Source organism: Mixophyes fleayi, chromosome 3 (genome assembly GCF_038048845.1).
Source record: "Mixophyes fleayi isolate aMixFle1 chromosome 3, aMixFle1.hap1, whole genome shotgun sequence".
Taxonomy (NCBI): domain Eukaryota; kingdom Metazoa; phylum Chordata; class Amphibia; order Anura; family Limnodynastidae; genus Mixophyes; species Mixophyes fleayi.
Genome location: NC_134404.1, coordinates 320,828,205 through 320,850,707, shown reverse-complemented (window position 1 = coordinate 320,850,707; position 22,503 = coordinate 320,828,205). Strand labels below are relative to the sequence as shown.

Below are 22,503 nucleotides of genomic sequence, written 5' to 3'. Positions count from 1 at the left end.
GTAACGTGTCCTGCTGTGTAGCTGTGTACCTGCTGCGCATGGTACCTGCTGCGTATGGTACCTGCTGCGCATGGTACCTGCTGCGTATGGTACCTGCTGCGTATGGTACCTGCTGCGTATGGTACCTGCTGCGTATGGTACCTGCTGTGATAATGTAAGGGGTGTGGCCGTGCATAGTACTGGAAACCTGTCTGTATGACAGGGCTGCATGGTTACAATGTACTGACAGCAAGTCAGAGAAGAGGGGGGAGGGGGGTGAATAAACATGCAGATGATTAGGGGGCTCTAGCTGTGGAACCCAGGCTCTCTCTCCATAGACCTGTGTAGCTTCTTTGATCCCAATAAGCACTTTTGGAACATATTGTTAGGTGTGTTGTCTGTATTAGTGTGAGCAGTGGTACACAGGAATGATGTATTCCCATTGGATGACTCCTCATTTCACCATGTGCTCTAGTTATTCCAAGGATCAGTCCATGGAAGTGACTATGGGAATTGTTTTAGTCTATTTTGGAAATTTTCAATTTTTTTTTTTTTTTACAGTGCCATGTATTTTGTACGTTTGGATATGGTTTGACGTACGGTTTGGAAAGTGGAAAGCCTGGTCAGCCACAATCTGGACCATACTCACCAGTGAGAGAACATTAAAGCATGAGCCATGTTAAAGTCCTTGCTTTTAATATGCTTGGTGTCCTCATCTACCTGTGTGCTTCCAGTTTATATAAACAGTATCTCTATGTATCAGGTTATACTGCGATCCTGCCTATACTGTACAGCATGCGACTCCTGTTTCCCAGTCGCTGTATCAGGAAGCTGTAATGCCACACTGTGCAGTATGACCCCATCATAGCAGATATATAGAGACTTCTACAACAAGGACATCAGGTAAGAGAATGAGAGAGAGGGGGATGTAGTATAGACCTATCTCTATATATAACATAAATACTTAGAACCAGGCAGAAGAGGTAACTGTGCTGGGTGCTGCCAGATGTACGTTTATAAATTCCCAGTGAAAGGCAGAATGCTGCTCCCTCTTCTATTAGTGATACACATGTATTTATCATTGTAAACATGGAGACAGAAGATTGGTTTTACCTGATGATGCTGAATTCTATTTATATGGCAGGTAAAGTTGTGATACAAATGGAATTTGTCAACATCTTTGACATTTCCTTCCTTCTCCTTTCCTGTTGCTTTAGCCAGCGTAGAATGGATGGTGACGTAATTTTGTTTACAGCTAAAAACAGAAGGAGAACAATGGAAAAATATAATGGTATAAACATGCGGTCACTTCAGTACACAGGAAAAGCATCTGACAGACCCCCCTCTGCCAGCACCAGATCCAAGATACAAACATTTCTGTCTTATATGGGGTAACGTCTTACTGAGAGACTACATGAAATCAGGTCACCACGTGCACTGTAGGTCACATAAAACCCTTAATGCTGTCTGTGATATTACTGCAGCTGTGAATCTACCAATGTGTAAAGAGAATTTCCATCGTTACGGACAATGCAAATAACACCCATATTTTATATCTTCAGGCTTCCGTGCACTACCACTATTCCCCTTCCCCATTCAAGATACACAAGCTCCGCCCTTTGCCTACCATAGCGAACACCTAGTCAGTGATCGATGGCTGGGATTCAAATTTCTGAATGGCCAATAAACTTTATAGATATCTGCTAGGGTAGGAGAGATTATACGCTGGTCACAAGGGGGCGAGAACCGGGTGACAGGATCCAGCTATGGAGCTATTGATTCAAGCATTTGGAGCACACGTCAACCTGTGCACATAGGTGATAGTGGGCATTTTTCTCAAATGCCTTTCTTAATATTGGATACCCCAAGTCTCTGGTAACTCCTAAAAGGTCTCTCCTGCTACAATAAAAAGTAAAGTTTCAAAAACTAAAAAAAAAAAACACAGATCCACATTTCAGTCCCTAAAACTTCGTAAGCTTTTCATTAAAAGTACATATATACATGGATAGACATAGATATATAGATAGACATATATATATACATATACACATATACACACACACATATATATATATATATATATATATATATATATATATATACACACATACATATATATATATATATATATACATATATATATACACACACACATACATATATATACACATATACATATATATATTATATATATACACACATACACATATGTACATATATATACATATATACATATACACACACATACACACAAATATATACAGTATATTTGTGAGATCCCCGTACTCAGGACAACTAGGCAAACACATGTCGGGATACTTTTCTAGGATTACTCTCAATATGTGAAAGCGACAATGTATGAAAAACTAATTTTTGAGATTTATTTTTTTTCCATTTTTCCCTCCAGCTGATGAATATACCATAAATAATATCTATTTTCATACGTGACCAGAGGAAACCTCTAGCCGTCTAAAAAATGACAATAAAACATTTGTATTTCTAGAATAAGAAAGTAAAAAGTAATTGCCAGTGATACACAGAAACCACCATGATAATAGGTCACCCAGAGGTGTCAGACGTCACACTTACACTGTAGCCAGCTTAGTCCAGTGCAGTGTCATACTCTATAAATCACCACCTAGGATGGGCCACATAAGGCAGATTGTGCTCCTACCGGACCACCGTCCCCAATGCATGCTATCATCAATATAAACAGGGGGACGATGGATGAGATGGAGCGTTAAATACTATGGGGTAATGAGTATACAAATATATTATTCTGAGATCATAAAGGGGTTTCAGAAGCTTCCGAGTGTCGAGTATAATATATAATGAGGGACAATTATGGTGCACCACAAACTGTGAGAACAGGTGCTGTAACCCAGAACAACACACAGCAAATGTCTGATATCTGGTTATTATGGCTCGGTTACTCTTGCACCAGTTGGTGTAACCACCCCCTGATATGGGACAAAGCCTCAGTGTTTACCTGGAAACCATATCACCCGGTCAAAGTATCATTATTAAATACAAAGACATGATTTACAAAAACCACCTCCATGATTACATGACATGAGAATGGCATTAGCTTGGGACAACGTGTCTTACAAGGTGCTCGCTGGGTGTATTATATCTATGGTAACGTAAGGAATCGTTTCATGGCCTCTAATAAGGATTCAGCTGGATATTTTAACTTTCAATATCTAAGACAATGACAGTGGAGTCAGGAGTATGTCCGGTATTAGTTATATGTCTAAACTAGAGGAATACCTCAAAATGTCAACTGATTGACAAACAATTATTTTACATTATTTCCTGTTAGAGAATAATCAGGATTACCAGCACAGAATACTGGCAGCTGGAAGGAGTGTGAGTGAGCGTGTGAGTGTATAAGTGAGTTAGTTACTTACAGATTTCTGATTTGCTCCAGGGAGTCCTTGTCTTTCGCAATCATGTCTGCTAGGATGTGCTGTACTCCGGTCTCGATATCCTGAAGTTTTGAAAGACCTTTGGTGGGAAGAGAAGAAACCACATATCATATAGAACACTGACCAACACAGAGGTAACACCTGCAGTCACATTCACTCCTCTACTCTCATTATGGGAAACATAAGGATCGTACGGCCAGCAACCTCTCTACCTCTCGTATCTGCGCTGTGTAATATGTTAGCGCAATATAAATACTGGATAATAATATTCAGCAATGAGAGTTGGGAGCTGTCTATATCCGCAGACAGCGGCTGTGATCTCTCTGATTATTAGACAGTCACATCCCCATTCTCACTGCAGAGGAAAGGGAACAGCTCAAGCTGAGTCGGAGGCTGTTACATCATGCAGGGTGTTTAGGTCAGTAACTATTTTCTCCAGAATCTTCAGGGGTAATTCTGCTGTATGATTGCAGGCCTAGCGCAGTCACAAAGCCACAAGATCAGGTGCACTACATCCAACCAGCTCTCACTGCCAGCCCTCATTATCTGCAATATTAACCGTGGCTTGGGGGTGTGAAAGTCAAATAATTGGATGAAGTTGTTTCAAATTAATTAACATCGATTTAATTGGCTGTATCTGAAAATATGCAAATAACAGGCTACGGCGTGGAAGGGCTTATTACACAATAACACCAGCAAACACTTCTACATACATTTACACTCACACATACATTTATAAATAGTTCCAGCTCATAGTCTTTTATATTCAAATGTAATAGATTTAATAGTTTAATATAATAATGTTAAAACCACTTTATTGACATCCAAGGCTCAGTATATAAGAAATGTATCATGTTTAGTGTAACACTAATCCACTTTTCACCATCAGAGATCCACTACAATCAGCTAAGCGATCACACTCTGCGTATGATAGTTATGGATGATAAAGGATTAATGCTCAAAATGATATTATGTTTGGAACGCTAATAGGCTGGTTTGAAGCAGTATTTCGGTGGGCTCCTGCGGGAAGACACATATGCCGCTGTTGGAGAGTTGACCCCCACCCTTGGAGAGCATGGTTTGAACCGACCTATGACCTGCATTATACTAGATTGTTCTAAATACTGAACCAATGGAAAAATGCCATGACATCATCAATGTTTTTTTATGTACCACAAACTGTATAAAAACCAGGCACTGTGACCAACATTCAGTCTACTTTGACCACAGGCTTCAGGACTGAATGACTGTTTACTGGATCCAGTGCGCTGCGTATGTATCGGCTGTACTTTATTTTATTTAATTGTTATTTGTTACATCTTGCTATTAAATCTATTTTGTGCGTTGGAACCACATTGATCGCTGTGGACAATATTTATTGATAGCAGCAATACGAACATACCAGGGGGAGCAGTTGCCAGCTCTCTCGTGGCCACAGAATCAATGGCAACTGCTGGAACATTTTTTTAGCTGCCCTAATGGTTTATTGATTTATTTACCTAGCACCTGCTTATCTGACCCACCCTACAAGCTTTACTATTAGAAATGTATTTTATTTTTGACCATGAATGTATAGCACCAAGCTCAGGCTGCAGTTACTCCAGCCATGCACAATACCTTGCATTTGGCAAGATATTCTACACACAACAGGTATAAATCAGCAGACAAATCATGCTGCATAACTACAAAAAAAAGAAAGAAAAAAGAAAAAGGAAAGCAGGAGCACAAAGTGACATGAATCATTAAGTTACAGGGGCTGTGAAATACAGTTTCTGGTAAAGTTAAAAAGAACATTTTACATATTATTTTGTTATGAAACACTGCCCTCTAGTGACTTACATTATACTACACCTCAAGTATTAAGTAATAGCAGTAACCAGACAAACTTGTATTGCTGCAAACAAAAATATGTATTAGATGAACAAGGTCGTTAGACAAAAGCCAAACATTGTACTGCTTATTGTGTTTTATACTAGGGGGGGGACAAAGGTCCAGATTTCTGGCTCCACTGAAATGAATCTGCAAATATGTTCAGTTTCAATGTCCATATTGTATTACAATCTTCTCATAAAGGCTCATTTTTTATAAATGGCAACAATCTGGGCATTGACGGATGTAATCCCTTTATATAAATGCTGATAACATTAAACTCAATTAAATCAGATTTTTTTATATTTCTACATTACAAAGGTTTAAATTAAAATTTTGTGAAATGGAAATTAAATCTATAGCTCCAGAAATAAAAGAAAAGTAACGTATACATTTCTGAGCTAGCGAAAATGCTGATCTCAGAGTCAGGAAAAGAATCCGAGGGGTTCAGCTGTGACACTCTCCCCAAAACGTTCAAACTGAATGTAAACAAATATATTGCAGGGGCTTTTATTGATCTAAAACTAATCCCGAGTAACCCATGTTTCTTGTTCAACTATAATTGCACATAAAGCCACAAGTTCATCAACTAATTATACTTTCACGCTCATATTCACAGATATCTCTGGCACTAAAGGGATCTCTATTCTAATATACAGAGGTAAAGGGATCTCTAGTCCAGTATACAGAGGTAAAGGGATCTCTAGTCCATATAGAGAGGTAAAGGGATCTCTAGTCCAGTATACAGAGGTAAAGGGATCTCTAGTCCAGTATACAGAGGTAAAGGGATCTCTAGTCCAGTATACAGAGGTAAAGGGATCTCTAGTCCAGTATACAGAGGTAAAGGGATCTCTAGTCCAGTATACAGAGGTAAAGGGATCTCTAGTCCATTATATAGAGGGAAAGGGATCTCTAGTCCATTATATAGAGGGAAAGGGATCTCTAGTCCAGTATATAGAGGGAAAGGGATCTCTAGTCCATATACAGAGGTAAAGGGATCTCTAGTCCATATACAGAGGTAAAGGGATCTCTAGTCCAGTATATAGAGGTAAAGGGATCTCTAGTCCAGTATTCAGAGGTAAAGGGATCTCTAGTCCAGTATTCAGAGGGAAAGGGATCTCTATTCCATATACAGAGGTAAAAGGGATCTCTATTCCAGTATACAGAGGTAAAGGGATCTCTAGTCCAGTATATAGAGGTAAAGGGATCTCTAGTCCAGTATATAGAGGTAAAGGGATCTCTAGTCCAGTATATAGAGGTAAAGGGATCTCTAGTCCAGTATATAGAGGTAAAGGGATCTCTAGTCCAGTATATACGGCCTTTCAAATGTAATATGAATAAAACGAAATGCAATAAATGAAATGCAAATCTACCAATCATTTTGGTTCGTCAATACATATAGATCAATTCATATATATATATATATATATATATATATATATAAATAAAACATATAACAAATAAGATTCATTATGTAAATACAGATCTGAATAAATTAATTCAGCTTCTCAATTCCTGTATATAGGAAATGTATCAGTGCAACAACAGAAAATTCTAAAAAAACTTTCAAAAGCATTAATAATGAACTGACACAGGCCCCAGACCATGCAGCAGTAAGGCCCTCCACAGAACCACTAATAGTCCTGATGTTAGACTGCCCCGATACATAGATTTTACTGACTGTCTTACCAAGTTCATTCTAACCTAATTCAGCAAAAAGACAAAATCAACAACAAAAATAGCACCTATGGGTATTCTAACTCTTACAGCCCATGTAAAGCCCCACAGCAAGCGCCCCGGACCAATAATCCTTCCTGGAGGGTACAATGTTGTGGCTGCCCCACGTCAGACACAAACATGGGAAGACAGAGAAGGAGTACAGAAAAGGTGGCAAACGCCAATCAGATGCTTTCTTTCATGTTCTAAAAGTAATTTAAACTAATTGGTTGCTATGGGTTACAGCACCTGTTTTCTATACATCTCCCTATACACAACTTATCATAAATACTCCCCGGAATATAACTAGCTAATTAGCTAAGAATCAGAAGACTCAACAGATCCCTCTAATCGCCCTTTGTTACTACAAATCCCCAACTTGTGAGAAACAATAAGCTAAGGACTAGATTTACTAAACTGCGGCTTTGAAAAAGTGGAGATGTTGCCTATAGCAACCAATCAGATCCTAGTTGTCCTTTATTTAATACATTCTACAAAATGACAGCTAGAATCTGATTGGTTGCTATAGGCAACATCTCCACGTTTTCAAACCTGCAGTTTAGTAACTATACCCCTAAATGTGATTGGACCATATATGCATGTGACTATGATCAATAACAGCCAGCAGGGACAACAACAACAACTCATCGAAAGAGAAAAAGAGATGTCACAGAATTCCTATACACGTATACATTCAAACATGTCAACAGGTGGCGCTGTGACACAGAGTAAAGCTATGCTGGGTATTGCATTTCATATGTACCTTCTGTGTTATTCTTAATGTACATGTGGAGGTTGAGCTGCTGTGGGGAGTCAATCAAGCCTCTGGCCGCAGTTTCTAGACCAAGCTGCCTGGCTCTTTGTGCTTTGGTTCCTTTGCTTCCGGTCTTGTAAGGAGTATACTGTGCAGCGGAGAAGAGAGTTAGTTCCATAGTAAAGTGCTATCCCATAGACAGACAGCTGTGTCTGCAGACGTGTACTAACCACATGTTCAATTTCATCCATAGATCTGCAGTTCAGCATGGCCGCCTGTAAGCTGCCGTTCAGCTTTCCTTCCTTCTTCAGTTTCTCCATCAGATTGTGAGCTTTTTTGGCGACAGACCTAATCAGGGCAAAATAAACTTTGGTTAAACCTGGTTTTCTTAGTAACCTGTCCAGTCTTAGGACCAGCAGTAATACTAAAGGTTCACTAAATGCATCAATTTTTTTTATTTTTTTTAAATATATATTTATTTTTTTATTGCATATAAACGAAGACACAATTTGCATTTCATGCAAATTTAAAATACAATCCTGGAATCTGTTCTGTTTTCTGCCTGTCCACACTTGAGAGATTTGTGGCACCTTACAATGATGATCTCTAATCTGCGCTGTCTGGGATCCCTGTAACTTCCACTATATAACTCTCAGTCTGTGGCTTCCTGCTTCTCTCCATTACCTTATGACACTGCCCCTGTCACATGCAGCCCTGTCCTCACTAACACACTCACACTAGTGGTCAGGTCTCTGCCTCCCACAGAAACGGCACACTAACCGAAATACTCTGTGCTGCTGGAAACATTCTCATAACGTGATTGGCTACGCTTTACAAATAACTGATCCACTACAGAATGTTTCAGGTTTCTTTTTTTTGTAGATAAAACAGATCCTCAGGTCACTGACAATGAATAAGATGTGTACTAGGATTACATTGCTCAGGTCTGGCTGATGCCAATTTATATTTCATTTTAACAGCTGCCTCTACACCAATTCCAATCGTCACTGAAACATCTTAGCTGCATGTTTCTATACCTCACAACTTTACTGGTTAGAGAAATGGACACTTCTCCTGATTCTTCCACAGAAATAAGAGTGCAAAACAGAAATACAACATAACATTGTTATTACTATTTCAAAAAGAAACACTTCACTAATAAAATATATGTGGAGACAAATCCGTGAGATAACAAAATGCATTTCACAGCTAATTTGGGAAGCCCTCGCTGAAGACGTGGGGAGCACTGGTTCTTCTCCCCAAATGAGGACATGGAGGGGTGCCAGAAACTAGCACTATTTCCAGCAAGTTTCCCATCTGCTATAGAAACTTTCCACTGACCTTATGATGATTTATCTCTATTTCTATCCTTTAGTTGTTCCGTTTAAAGCAGAAATAGAATATTGAAGAAAACTCTTTTATATTCCCCTAACTCTGCATTATTATTCGGCCATGCTTGCACTACAAATCCCAGCATGCGCTGTTCAACGCAGTTGAATTTTGGCATCCGTGGACTTAGGTCAACTGTGGATCGCTACAGTGAGCCTTGGCTGAAAGGATGTGCTGGGACTGTTAGTTCTACAACAGATGGAGAGTCACAACGATTCCATTTTATGAAAACTTACCGCAGCTCCTCCAAGCTTTGCTGGACTTCTCTCAAAGCCTCCGCGTCCAGATTGTTAATGAGTTCCTTTCTATAGCGAGCAATAAAGGGGATTGTGTTCTCATCATGAAAGAGCTGGATCAGGTTTGAGCAGACCCAGGGTTCAATATTCGTCCTTTCTGATAACACCTAAAGAAAAGGTTTTTTTTAAGATGTGATGAACTGCACCTAGTGTGAGTCTGAGCCGGGGCACAAACCTACACTCATTTATTTGTTCATAGCGAGTCAAAATTAAAACACACCTGTCAGTTTGGAGAAATGCACTGTAGGATCTTTGTAGCCTCCCACACCAGAATAGAATAACACATATAGTATACCGACCAACGTTTAGAATCCCGAAAGCGTGAAAAATAAGTCACACCCCATAATGCCAAAGTCCACCCACAAAGTCATATTTGTTCAAAACCCCACCCACATTCCTGTTAAGCCCTGCCCCAAATGCATAAGGCAAATTGGAAGGTCCTGCCAAAATCAGGACAATTGGGAGGTAGAATGTAGACACTGTCATTTCAATTCACATCAACTGGATTATGAGGATACGGAGAAAGTACCGATGATGTCAAAGTTGCTTCCATCAATGCCATAAACAGTTATTACTCTATTTACATGTCTATTACATTGACCAGAGGCTATTTACACTGGTGATTAGATGCGACTCCTTATGTGGATCAATAGAGGGAGCTCATTTGCTTATGATCTGGTACAGCAGATACCTCTATACTATACCGCACGGTGTGATGGATGCACATGTACCTTGTGTCCTAGACTGTCGCTCCTTGGAAGACTTAACATGTCAAAAAACACTTTATTTTGCCATAAAGGCCATAGTCATGACATGGAAGGAGATGAACGTAATTTCTATGTGATGTAAACTGATATAGGAATTTACGCCTCTACATAGAGGTTGCTCTGATAAATTTGTTACAATAAGGGCCCTGTGGGTGGATAAGCCCAAGCTAACCGCCATATGTGAGGCTGTATGATGGCTGAAAGCCCCCCAGGAACCAGACTTAAATCTTAAGTCAAGAAACCAAAGAATACAGCGCTCTAGAAAGCTCTAATTCCAAGTATAAAAAATAACCAGACGGCAGAATCAAAAGAGCTGGAAACGTTACATAATGACAGGTGTCAATCATTTAATAAAAATATATTCAACAATACATATAACCAACACAATGAAATGCTAACTACAAGTAAAAGCCTATAAACATATAATAAATCTATATAGGACATCCCAGAATAAATGGATATCGAGGTGCACTTCCTAATATATAACCTATAGAAATTATAACCGTTGCCAAGAGAGCAGATTCATATCCTAAAATAACAAATATTCAGCGCAGAAAATGTATCTCTCACAAAATGTAAACAAACAATCCTCTAACTGGAGTAAGATGTCCTAATACAAATAGTAAAATATGTATACAGACAATGGTTATAAATTATTTTACATTTTATACATAATATATATATATATTTATTTCATACCTTTTTTTGAATTAATTTGAAGTACATTTTTATTTTTGTATTTATCCTTTTCCATCCTGCACCCAAACTTCCTTTACGTGTTCAATTTTAACTCCACACAATAGTTATGTGTTGACATAAATGGTAATTACGTCAAGATAGACGCGGAAAAGGGACAAGTGTTGGGATAAATGATCACCCTGTATTAACTATTACATCCCTTGTACTTCATGTTATATATTATAAGTATGTGGGTTAAAATAAAGAAACGCGTTTTGACACATTAAATGTTTCAACATATGCTGTAGTTAAAACCTGGGTGTAAAAGTGGGTGTAGGTTTTTTGGGCTAAAAGTAAATATTTCTAGTTCTTTTGTATCGAATATTCTCCCCTCCATAATGTTATCGAGTCCTACTCTATAAAATTATCATTTAGAGACAAAATAAAAGTCCACCTGTCACTTGTCCTCTAGCGGTTTTTATTTCTCTACTATAAAGCTTTACTTCAAGAGCTAAGTAAATAATCATCTCTCTGACGCGGCCACATGGCGATGTGGCTGGAATTTCCCGTTGCGACGCAGAAGGAGCCTTGTACTATATGGCAAAGTGATTCTCAAAGATCATGGAACCAGGAACCAAGCAAACCAGTCCCTGGTCACATTGCTGCACATGAAGGCTGCCATTGATGCAGGAGTTTGATTCCCTTATTAGGACGTTTAAAAATGTCCATCTGCAGCACGACACCAGCGGATGTGATGGTTCTCAGCATCATTTGGCAAAGGGTTAAAGGATACATTGTTAAGGTATACAGGATACAATGCAAACCACAGGTCAACCCAAAACTACAATGAAAAACCCAGCTAGACAACTGTTCCTTAATGATCTGTGGACTAATGACCACAGACACTGCAGAACGGAGAGCAAAGGGACCTCTATTCGTCACATGATTCTGCAATCAGATAGAATATACTGATAGGCAAGTAGTCAACCATACCGAGCCAACCCAACTAGACACCGACCAGTGACCATTAACGGTCATATTATGAATTAATCTAGCGATGCGATCACTGTAGGAACTAGATTACTATAACCCCATCCATACCTCAACAACGTTCCAGTTCATGTCCGTTTTATCGCTGCCAGAGTCGGTGCCTTTGTATTTTACTGGTTTCCCAGCAGGATCAGAAGACGTCTTGAGCTTTTTCACCGGTGGACCGCCAAACGTGAAGTCATCCGGTGGCTCCTCCTCCTCAGAGACACCCTCATTTTTAACGTTTATGTCCATGTTCAAGCTGCTGGTAGAAGGGAATTCCTCAATTCCAACACTCTTCCGTTCCGCCTTCACCTTAATCAGCTTTGGACTGGCCTTCCGCGGGGTTGGGGTTTTGGGTTTCATTATCTTTGGCTTTTCCGGTTTAATAGGTTGATCGAGAGATACTGATTTTCTCTGCAAGGAATTAAGAAAAATAGTGAAAAACAAGAATTTACTTTGCATATCAATTGCAGCGTGTGTTACCCGTAGATTTTAGAATGTAAGCTCACTTGGGCAAGGCCATCTTTACCTCCTGTTTCATGTCCTTGTATGTAACTTGTGTCATGTCAGCGCTTTATAAATCATACAATAGTAAAAATAATAATCAAAATCACAGCATTTTAGCCTAGAAGAAAATATTAACAATCTGGCAGTTAAGTGTAGAAGACTTTCTGCCTTTTATATCATATTACTTAGAAGTTGGAGTGATGCTTTTTATGTATGATTGCAGTGAATGGTCCCTTTAATAACCCCCCCAGCAAACAAACAATTTTAGTCAGAAATTATGCAAAAACTCCACTTACATTGCCATTTGCATTTTAGCTTTAGTGTAATTATAGCAAAATGAACAGGAGAGAAAATACACATTTTATTTCTAAAAGTATAGAGCACACTTAGGAAAAGCTACGGAAATGATAACAAAACTTCAACTACATTTGAATAACTGTCCTACTATTAATCGCACAATGTAGACACAGTGGCTTAGTGGTTAGCACTTCTGCCTCACAGCACTGGGGTCATGAATTCGATTCCCGACTATGGACTTATCTGTGTGGAGTTTGTATGTTCTCCCTGTGTTTGTGTGGGTTTCCTCTGGGTGCTCCTGTTTCTTCCCACACTCCAAAAACATACTGGTAGATTAACTGGCTGCTATCAAAATTGACCCTAGTCTCTCTCTGTTGGTCTGTGTGTGTGTGTGTATGTTAGGGGATTTAGACTGTAAGCTCCAATGGGGCAGAGACTGATGTGAGTGAGTTCTCTGTGCAGCGCTGCGGAATTAGTGGCGCTATATATATATATATATATATATATATATATAACTGATGATGATGATGATGATTTTACCTCTTGTTTAATTGAGGGTCCTGTTGTCTCCTTAAATTCAGCAATATTTACATCACTGTCCTGACAATCTAGTCCGGTGTCGTCTTCGGCAGCAGTGGAAATTTTGCTTACTTTTTTTGCAGCAGGCTAAAGCAAACCATAAACAAAGTTCGTTAGACCAGGAAAACTAGAGCAAGTTTGGTAGTTTAAGTAGATAGCCAACCACAAAACTGTCAACGGCAGCTTCTATAAATGCTAATTTAGACCAGGATGTTTTCATGATAAATACTATGACAAACCAGGAAAATTTCTGAACTTTCCGCTAAATGCATGTTACTTGTACTACACTGAGTAAATATATTAGCCAGCGGTGTCTTTATATTATGCTTCCTCTGCTAACAGACAGAGGTTCTCACAACAAATAAAGAAAACATAACATATAACTGTATAAACAACACAACAGAAGAGGAAGCCTAGCCCTACAGGACATCAATGGGGCAAGAGAGAAAGGCATTCTAAGCAACAACTGGTTCTTTTGTTGTTGTTTTGTGGGAGGGGGTTAAGCAGTCACATGGTGGACAGCACAGCTGTGCAGTGGTTAGCATTGCTGGCTCACAGTGCTGTGGTCATGGGTTCGATTCCGACCAGGGCACTATATGTTTCGGTGTAGATGTAAATGATGATAAATAACTGACAGCCGCAATACACTACAGAGGAACACAGATGCCTACATTCCTTGGATATAATAAGACATGGATTATTTCCAGAGTCACACACATTTTACTTCTGCTCTCACTGATATCTGACATGGGTACACAATATTCAGCAAGTTATTCTGTTTTTTTAACCAAGAGAAATGGTGACATCTTCTAGGAAGTGGCCAGGGAGCCGAGGTCCTGTAATTAGGACAGATTGGGCACAGACATGGCACGCCAACCAATAGAGTATAATGGTAATAAGACTTCATCTGCAGTAGGCACGGTTAGGCAAATACAATGTTTGAGGTTAGAGTAGGTTTAAGTCATTGGCTCCAACTGCAAAACAAGTGAGTATCAGTCCAGTGGGTTTGCAGTAATATGTAGGTGATTGTGTCCCCACACTGTAATATCACTGATCATCTCACTGCAGATAGCGAGTCTCACTCAAAACATCTTCGTAATTAGTTAGGTAAACTGGAAATGCATCTGTAAACTACACACAGCAAAGACAGAAATTCTGTGGGCTGGACCAACATTATATATTATAATAATTCAGTAGGATCCAGCCGACCAATTCACTAGCAAGCAGTGACAGCACTGAGAATGCAGCCTATCAAATCACTTGGAACCAATGACATCACTGAGAATGCAGCCTATTACTTCACTAGGAACCAGTGACATCACTGAAAATGCAGCCTATCAAATCATTAGGAACCAATGACATCACTGAGAATGCAGCCTATTACTTCACTAGGGACCAGTGACAACACTGAGAATGCAGCCTATCACTTCACTAGGAATCAGTGACATCACTGAGAGATACCTCCCAATAGCCAAGATTTTAGGGGAATAACCCCTCACTTGCGGACAGTGAAAGATGTGAATGAGGCTTCAAATATAGGTGATATTCGAGTGTTTCAGACGGGGCATATTTTGGCCCAGTACTACAGAGGTATGCTGAGCCACTACATTTCCCATGATGCAACTAAGTCCTATTGAATTCATAGGCTGCATTTTTATGCCTATGACAATAAAATTGCTGTTCCCACGATGTAAGAAAACCACATTTTAACACAGTCACACGCGTCCTATGTATGAACCGTAGCCACAGTTCCCATCACCTACCTTCCGCTTAGTGGCAGCTGCTGTCCTCGGTTTGGCCGCAGGTTTCTTTTTAGGCTCTTTAGCAGCCTTTGGTGGTCTTTTTAGTGCAGGGGCTTTTTTCTCTGGCATCCATTCGTCCTCCTCTCTAGAGTCTTCTTCTGAATCCGACCTAATTAATACATCATACATGGAGAAAATGAATAATGTATGCATTCACCTGCCTGCACTTATATCTATAGGCTCAACACAATTGTCTCTAAGTATTGCATCAATAAAAACAATCAGATTGGTGAGCAGGTTTAGCACACTCAAAACGAAAAAATTGTAAACAATCTGATTGGTGGCATTCAAATCCTTCAATACACACAATCTAGATCTGACATCGTAAAACAACCAATTCAAAACTATAAGTTTAAAACAACAATTTTGCAATGTAATCAGCATTATAAAATACACAAATACACGTCCGATTGTTCAATGATGGCAGGTGACCAACATTTTCCTGCTGACCAAAGTAACAATTAATTTACAAACATACTGGACAATGATATCAAATCTGTGGACAGCTTTAGTCCTTTGACTGAAGAGCACTCTGCAGATACAAAAGTAGTGCCTGTTTATATTTCCTGCCCCTGGTCTCTCTGTATTTCGCTCTTAATGGTGATATCTATCATTTTCGTCCCTCCACTGTCAGTGCGACCTCACTCCCCTCACGAATGTACCCAGTCAGCTGTCAGTATTCAAACTGCACACGCCAATTACACATGGGGGCGCACGCAGAGTCCGTCCCCATATCACTCAGTCTCTGGACACAATGCTGATTGGAGAATACTAGGTCTCCCTCCTTCTGGTTAAAGGACTATTAACTTAAAGTACAAGTTGTCTTACAAAAAATAGCTACTGATAACATCAGAACCAAACTGATATCAGAACCATATATATGAGCTTACGTTGTGATCATTGGGGGAGTTATTTTATTTTACCACAGCAGACTTCCTGTCTGTCGTCCAATTCTCATTTAGCCACCTTCTGCAGACACTGATATATAGCAGAGGATGATTGTCAAACATTTCAAAGTATGGCAACTTTTATCTATATATCTCTGAATGTTATAAGTACTTTTATATACGACCACATATTTTAGGTTTAGGGGTCCTTTAAACCATCTTTGTCTGAACTCTTCTCCCTGTAGTCCACAAATGTCAACATGATAATAAATCATCACCCTTACCCAAACTCTGCTCCATCATCAGTTCTTATAACACAAGTAACCTGCAAGACATTTCAGAAGCACTGCAGCTACAGACTAAGTGCACGTATAATTTGCTGCGCTGCATCACTTCCGCCAGTGTATTAAGCTGCCCGTATCTAACACTTGCAACCAGTTGCATTTGAGAGGCAGATCACGGGCATTCACGTGCAGTACAGTGAGGGCTTTGAGGGTAACTGTGCCTTACCCAAGTATGATCTACGCATTTAGGGAGTTACATCTGGAATTTGACTTTTCTAGAAGTATTATTTGCTCCTACACAAAGTGCAAGTTCTATGCTTGCCATGCATAATGCAACTCTAAATATGACCGGATGTATGTAACTCGTGTCAACGCGCAGGACAATGATTGTAAACCTACATACAGCCCTAAATTATACCCCAAAAATCCAATATTTACAAAACGGTATGCACTACTCCAGATCTTATTATTCTAGTTACACTTCTCTGCCTTTCTGCGTAATTCCCTTTAAAATGGGTCACATGGCCCCATTTTCGCCATATAAACAAAAAAGTAAATCATTTTAAAATCATGCACATCCAAAAATGTATTACTTGTCCTAGAATAAGAATAAAGACCCAGCCACTAATGTGGAGACTTACAAATTCAAATAGAAAAGTTATATGACTGACAGAATCAAGGTGGGCTTTATCTAGATGGGGATTTATTTTACCTATATTCTTAAAAGAACATTGTACACTTTTAAAATGACAATATGCTACAATATTTGCTTTTTACTTGTTTTACTTACTTATTTAGGGATTTATTGCTCATTACCCAAGACCTCCCCACGTGCCACTTAGATGTCCCCACATGCAAGTCAACTTTTCTATACACCCCTCCCTCACATGATGTACATTCACAGCTGGAATCTGCAGAGCAAGGGGCGAGAGCATGTGAATACCCAGCACTCTCTCTTCCTCAGGTTCTGCTGAGTGACCACTCTTTTCAGGCTTATTCTCTCTCTCTTTTATAACAAGGCAGATAATAAGTTAGATTGCCATAAACTCAGGGTGGTAGGTGAAGACTCAACAGTACACCTGTTTCCCACCATTGACACAGTCTGACCTATAAATTATAAGCTTGTGCACAGGGCGTCTTACCAGATTGCCTGGCTGCTGATACCCAGTTTTGTTTTAATACTGAGTTTGTCCCCAATTGTACAACGCTGCTGAGCATGTCGGAGCTATATAAATAAATGCAGTAACTGTACCAGCTTTCCTGATATTTAAGCACTACCCCATCTGACCAAACTCTCTCCTAACCTTTAATCTTTCCAGCGCTCTCTAAAAAAAACCCCTCTTCACTATAGCCTATCCTTCCCTCATCATGTTCTACCAGCTCCAGTCCCATCCCCTCTCCGAGTTCCACCAGCTCCTATGGTCTCCGCATTGCCCCCTCTCTCTTGAGCTCTCATGCAGAGGGACCTCTATACCCTCTGTCTTACACCAGCTCCAGTCCCATCTCCTCTCCGAGTCCCACCAGCTCCTATTGTCTGCGCATTGCCCCCTCTCTCTGGAGCTCTCATGCAGAGGGACCTCTATACCCTCTGTCTCACACCAGCTCCAGTCCCATCTCCTCTCCGAGTCCCACCAGCTCCTATTGTCTCCACATTGCCCCCTCTCTCTGGAGCTCTCATGCAGAGGGACCTCTATACCCTCTGTCTCACACCAGCTCCAGTCCCATCTCCTCTCCGAGTCCCACCAGCTCCTATTGTCTGCGCATTGCCCCCTCTCTCTGGAGCTCTCATGCAGAGGGACCTCTATACCCTCTGTCTCACACCAGCTCCAGTCCCATCTCCTCTCCGAGTCCCACCAGTTCCTATTGTCTCCACATTGCCCTCTCTCTCTGGAGCTCTCATGCAGAGGGCCCACTCTTCCCTCTGTCTCACATCTGCACCTCCTTCATCAACCTCGTCTGTACTTGTTTCCTTTTTATGTGCAATTCTATGTTGCATGAATTGGCGCCGATGAGAAGGATGAGGATAGTTCAGATGTCCTAATTTAACAAAAAAAGACAGTGGGAGTTTTCAACTAAGAGACTTCGTCTGTGCAAGTCTGCAGTTGTCCATAACAACCAATCAATACGCTCTGAGCCATCTGGTGGAAGTTAGATAATGAAAGCAAGCGCCTGATTGCATACTATTTGCTCTTGCACTTTCTAATTAAAGAGTGCTTGTTTCAAAGATCAGAGACAGTCTTGAGCATTCCACGGATGGGCAGAGTGCTTTTTCTGCATTGTAATGATTTGAATATTTCAATTTTCTCAAGATAATTCTTAACATTTTGTACACAATCACGAATATTTATGAAGACAAACAACCAATCACATGTTGGCTTTTATTTTCTAGCCTGCACTGCAAAGCTTAGAGAATGTTATTGGTTCTTATGGTCAGCAACACTTTTTCCCTCAGCACCAGTTTTCATAACACCATTGCCCCCCCTCCCCCCAATGAATAACACATAAAATTAATACTCACAATCCACTCAGAAAAGACAATTCTAGCTTTGGAGCCGCTGTGGTCCGTCTCGCTCTTTTGGGTAATTCAGACATCTAAGAGTCAAATCACAAAAGAGACACTGATCTTTGGGCATGCTCAAATTTTAACCATAAAAACATTGGGATCAGAAATTGTATTGTGACAATATCCAAAGTCTTAGGTTAGAAGGAGATAAGCATGGGGTGTTCTCAGGCACTTTGGGACACTTATGTTCTGTGCAATATGTGTTGTCTCTTTATGCTTTATTATATGCCGCACATTTTCCCTCGCACCTTTATGGGGTGCAAGGTAAAATGAGCGGAGATTTCTGTCAAATCTTCGCCTCAAAGTGTCTCTCAGACGTTCTGGAGACACATTTCCGGCTAATTGTATCTTCCCCTGAAGCTCAAGGTCCCCCTCAGCAGCTTCCGTACTCTTTCTTGGCATTTTAGTCATGATCCAATCCCCCTGTTCCACGTACTTGATGCGCTTCTCGTTATAGAAGCAGCAGTCTGTAGACCTCAGTCTGTGTGGAGAAGCTCTTGGGATTTTCTTGGAATTCCCGTTAGGGCCTTAATGCCAACCATCATTAGCTGTGCTGATGGAATAGGAAGCGAATGGAGAAGCACATCTGTGCGTAAATTTATCAAGCTACGGGTTTTAAAAAGTGGAGATGTTGCCTATAGCAACCAATAAGATTCTAGTTATTTATTTAGAGCATTCTACAAAATGACAGCTAGAATCTGATAGGTTGCTATAGGCAACATCTCCACTTTATCAAACCCGCAGCTTGACAAATTTACCCCCTGGTCTCTATAGAAGAGTGAAATATGGGTGTTAAGATGGAGACGTGTTAAAGTGCTGGTGGGAGGACTGCAAGGTCCCTGAATGCTGCGGGGGAAGACCCCATGCAGCAGTCACACTTTGACCTATTTCGGTTTCAAAAGACAATGCTAGGAAAGTCCCTCTATAGGGTTTTTTTCAGGCTTTTTCAGTTAAAAGCGAAAACTGGAATACCACAATTTGGAACACCCTACACCCCATTCCTCTCAAGTGTATTTGAGCTCTGACATTGAAAATTACAGCACTCGTATATGTTGATATAGGATGTTACCCTGTAGTTTTTACACTACCAAAACATATATGTGTGTGGCCAAGACTTACTTTTATATTAAATGCTGCCTTGTCCTGGCTGTCAGCAGTGAGCGTTCAGTGTTACAGATCTGTAAAGACAGTTTAACATGGGATTATGCTACACAAATAAAGGATACAAGGCCGATAGGTGCAATGGTTAAAAAATGACTTATATTTCACTTAAAGTGGAGCTTCCTATACGAAGTGAGGCATCCATCTTGTGAACTGAAATAATATTATGAGAATACGAACCAGTACTCATAAATATATGTAAGACCTCATTAATATTAGCCAGGCAGAACTGCATACCGGTCCAGTCCACAACATGGATGTCTCCGCTATGTGTGGACATGTCTGCTGTAATACAACTGCTACTTCAGCATTAAGAGTGTGGGTCTGAAACTTTAATCTTTGTTAATAGACTTTCTTCAATGATAAAAAAACATGAGTCCATGTGTGCGCTACCAAGACACAAATCTCATACTCATTCCCTCTATCTCGTCACATTATACAAGGAGACATACACGAGCCCTCGTGGCTCATCCCCAGTCCTTAATCAGTAAGAATATAACACCTTCAGCTCAGGGCAACATACAATTATTATTAAATGATAAGACCGGCCTAACAGGGTCTATTTTGCAAATAGAACACCTACCCCACATCTAAATGTTTGATAGATAACCTCTCTATCAGAGTGTATCTAACATTCCTTATCCTGCAGATGGTCAGTATATAGGGGGGGGCAGATGTATGCAGTCCACTATCACCTCGCTGATGTCAGACGGTCTTAATTTACCACTGTGAAAAGCTATTCACACCATTCAGGACAAGCCCAATGCTGTCAGGTTTGTAACACTCAGATGGGAGCTGGGCGTGGAATAACTTTTTCATTAATAAGTACATTAACCTGATGTTTGGAATCAGCTCAGGTACCAACCACAATATAGGGAAGAACATGTTGTTTTTCTTTTTTACTTGTTTAACCTCCTCATTAATTAATGTACTCAATTACAATTACCGTACGTTTCATATAGTCTATCTCTATTTCTGAGTGTGAGCTCTTTGACCAAGGTCTTTATAATATCATGAGTCAAAGTATGCTAAATATTGCCACTTATAGTTGTTATACATATTTCTTGTTGTACAAAAATATTATGTTTTATTATTATACCATGTTTCAGCCTCAACATTAAAGGTGTAGAATACCTTCTCCTCCATAAATAATTATGCTTGTTTTTGACAATGTACAAGGGAGTGCTAAGCCGTGTAGAGTAAGGCATATGGAAGAAGGTACAATACTTTAAGGGTTTGTAGACATAGTTATTTTAACCCTATGAAGAAAGTGCCAATTGTATGCACAATCATTAGGCAGGAGATGCCGCATCCAAATCCGACCAGCGCTAACTCATGTTTCTTCATTGAATGAACCTTATTTGAAGTGCCAGTTATCTGTGTTCATCAAAAAAAAAAAAAAAAAAAAGCTCAAGCTGGGATGACTAAATATATTTTACATCTCAGGGCCTTACACGTCATTTATTATTGAAGGGGACTATTTGAAATACAGTTAATTTAACATTTCCTATGTTCATGCTATGCTGGGAATTGCAGTTCCCCTACATCCACCTAAACAGCATGAAATGTATTGTATTTATATCACGTGACCAGTAACAAACTGTCCTTGGGAAAATTAAATCGTGACAAAGTATTAGGAGATATGGAGTGATTTTTCTTTGAACAATAAAAAAAGGCATCCTGTCCTATGTATTAAACCACAGAAAATGTCACAGTATAGAGTTCTCTTTTAGTATAAATAACCTTATTTGACAAGCATGGGATATATTTTAGTAAATATTTGGGTATGTAATAGATGCTGCTCATGTGAAAACTGCCCAAACCTTTACATGACAAGGATACACTTTATTGTTGTAATCCTGATTTCCACAATACAACCACAGGTTGTGATCCAGGTGTATGCTGTATAGTATGAATGAGAATGGTGACTAGCAGCCAGGAACCATACAGCTGAGCATCATATCCCCAGGTTAGCAGATAGGACACAGTTATACACTATAGTACTCTGCAGCCATTGCACAGCTGGCACCGATCACATTCAATCATATCGTCCCAGATCCGGACTGTGTGTTGGTGGATTCATTCCTGACCTCAGTGTACAGCAGCCACGTCCAGAAGGCACAGCACCCGCGAAAAGTGGGCACAACGGCCACGTGCAGTGTGGGCACAGAAGCCACGTCCAGAGGGCACAGCACCCGCGACCAGTGGGCACAACGGCCACGTGCAGTGTGGGCACAGAAGCCACGTCCAGTGTGGGCACAGCAGCCGCTCTGCTCCTTCAATCTTCCTGCTCTCCCCGGCCCCGCCTCCTACAGCTGTCCTCAGCTACGGGCCGCACTGAGGATCAAAATACGTCAACTGCAGGCTGATCATTTCTGAACGCTTTGGTATAACCAGAATAATATAATTTATTAAACTGTATTCGGGTAAAATGTGACATACCACAAAGCCAGAAGCATAGCATTAACGTAAGCTAATATAACATATAATTATATTAAATAATGTATATGTGCTA

At 40.1% G+C, this 22,503-nt stretch overlaps 1 protein-coding gene across 1 annotated transcript in view; it reads right to left on the bottom strand.

The window, feature by feature from the left end:
* The window catches only part of SRBD1 (S1 RNA binding domain 1), a 137,028-nt gene extending 114,741 nt beyond the window's left edge, over window positions 1-22,287 (bottom strand). Inside the window, exons 1-11 of the mRNA XM_075204128.1 lie at window positions 22,079-22,287; window positions 19,947-20,005; window positions 18,783-18,856; window positions 15,055-15,202; window positions 13,253-13,378; window positions 11,978-12,322; window positions 9,372-9,538; window positions 7,977-8,094; window positions 7,756-7,894; window positions 3,390-3,486; window positions 1,093-1,234 (exon numbers count right to left, since the gene is read on the bottom strand). Of these exons, the coding sequence (XP_075060229.1) occupies window positions 1,093-1,234; window positions 3,390-3,486; window positions 7,756-7,894; window positions 7,977-8,094; window positions 9,372-9,538; window positions 11,978-12,322; window positions 13,253-13,378; window positions 15,055-15,202; window positions 18,783-18,856 (1,356 nt within the window). The 5' untranslated portion in view covers window positions 19,947-20,005; window positions 22,079-22,287. The remainder of the gene's footprint in view (window positions 1-1,092; window positions 1,235-3,389; window positions 3,487-7,755; window positions 7,895-7,976; window positions 8,095-9,371; window positions 9,539-11,977; window positions 12,323-13,252; window positions 13,379-15,054; window positions 15,203-18,782; window positions 18,857-19,946; window positions 20,006-22,078) is intronic.
* Between the last annotated feature and the right edge of the window lie 216 nt (window positions 22,288-22,503).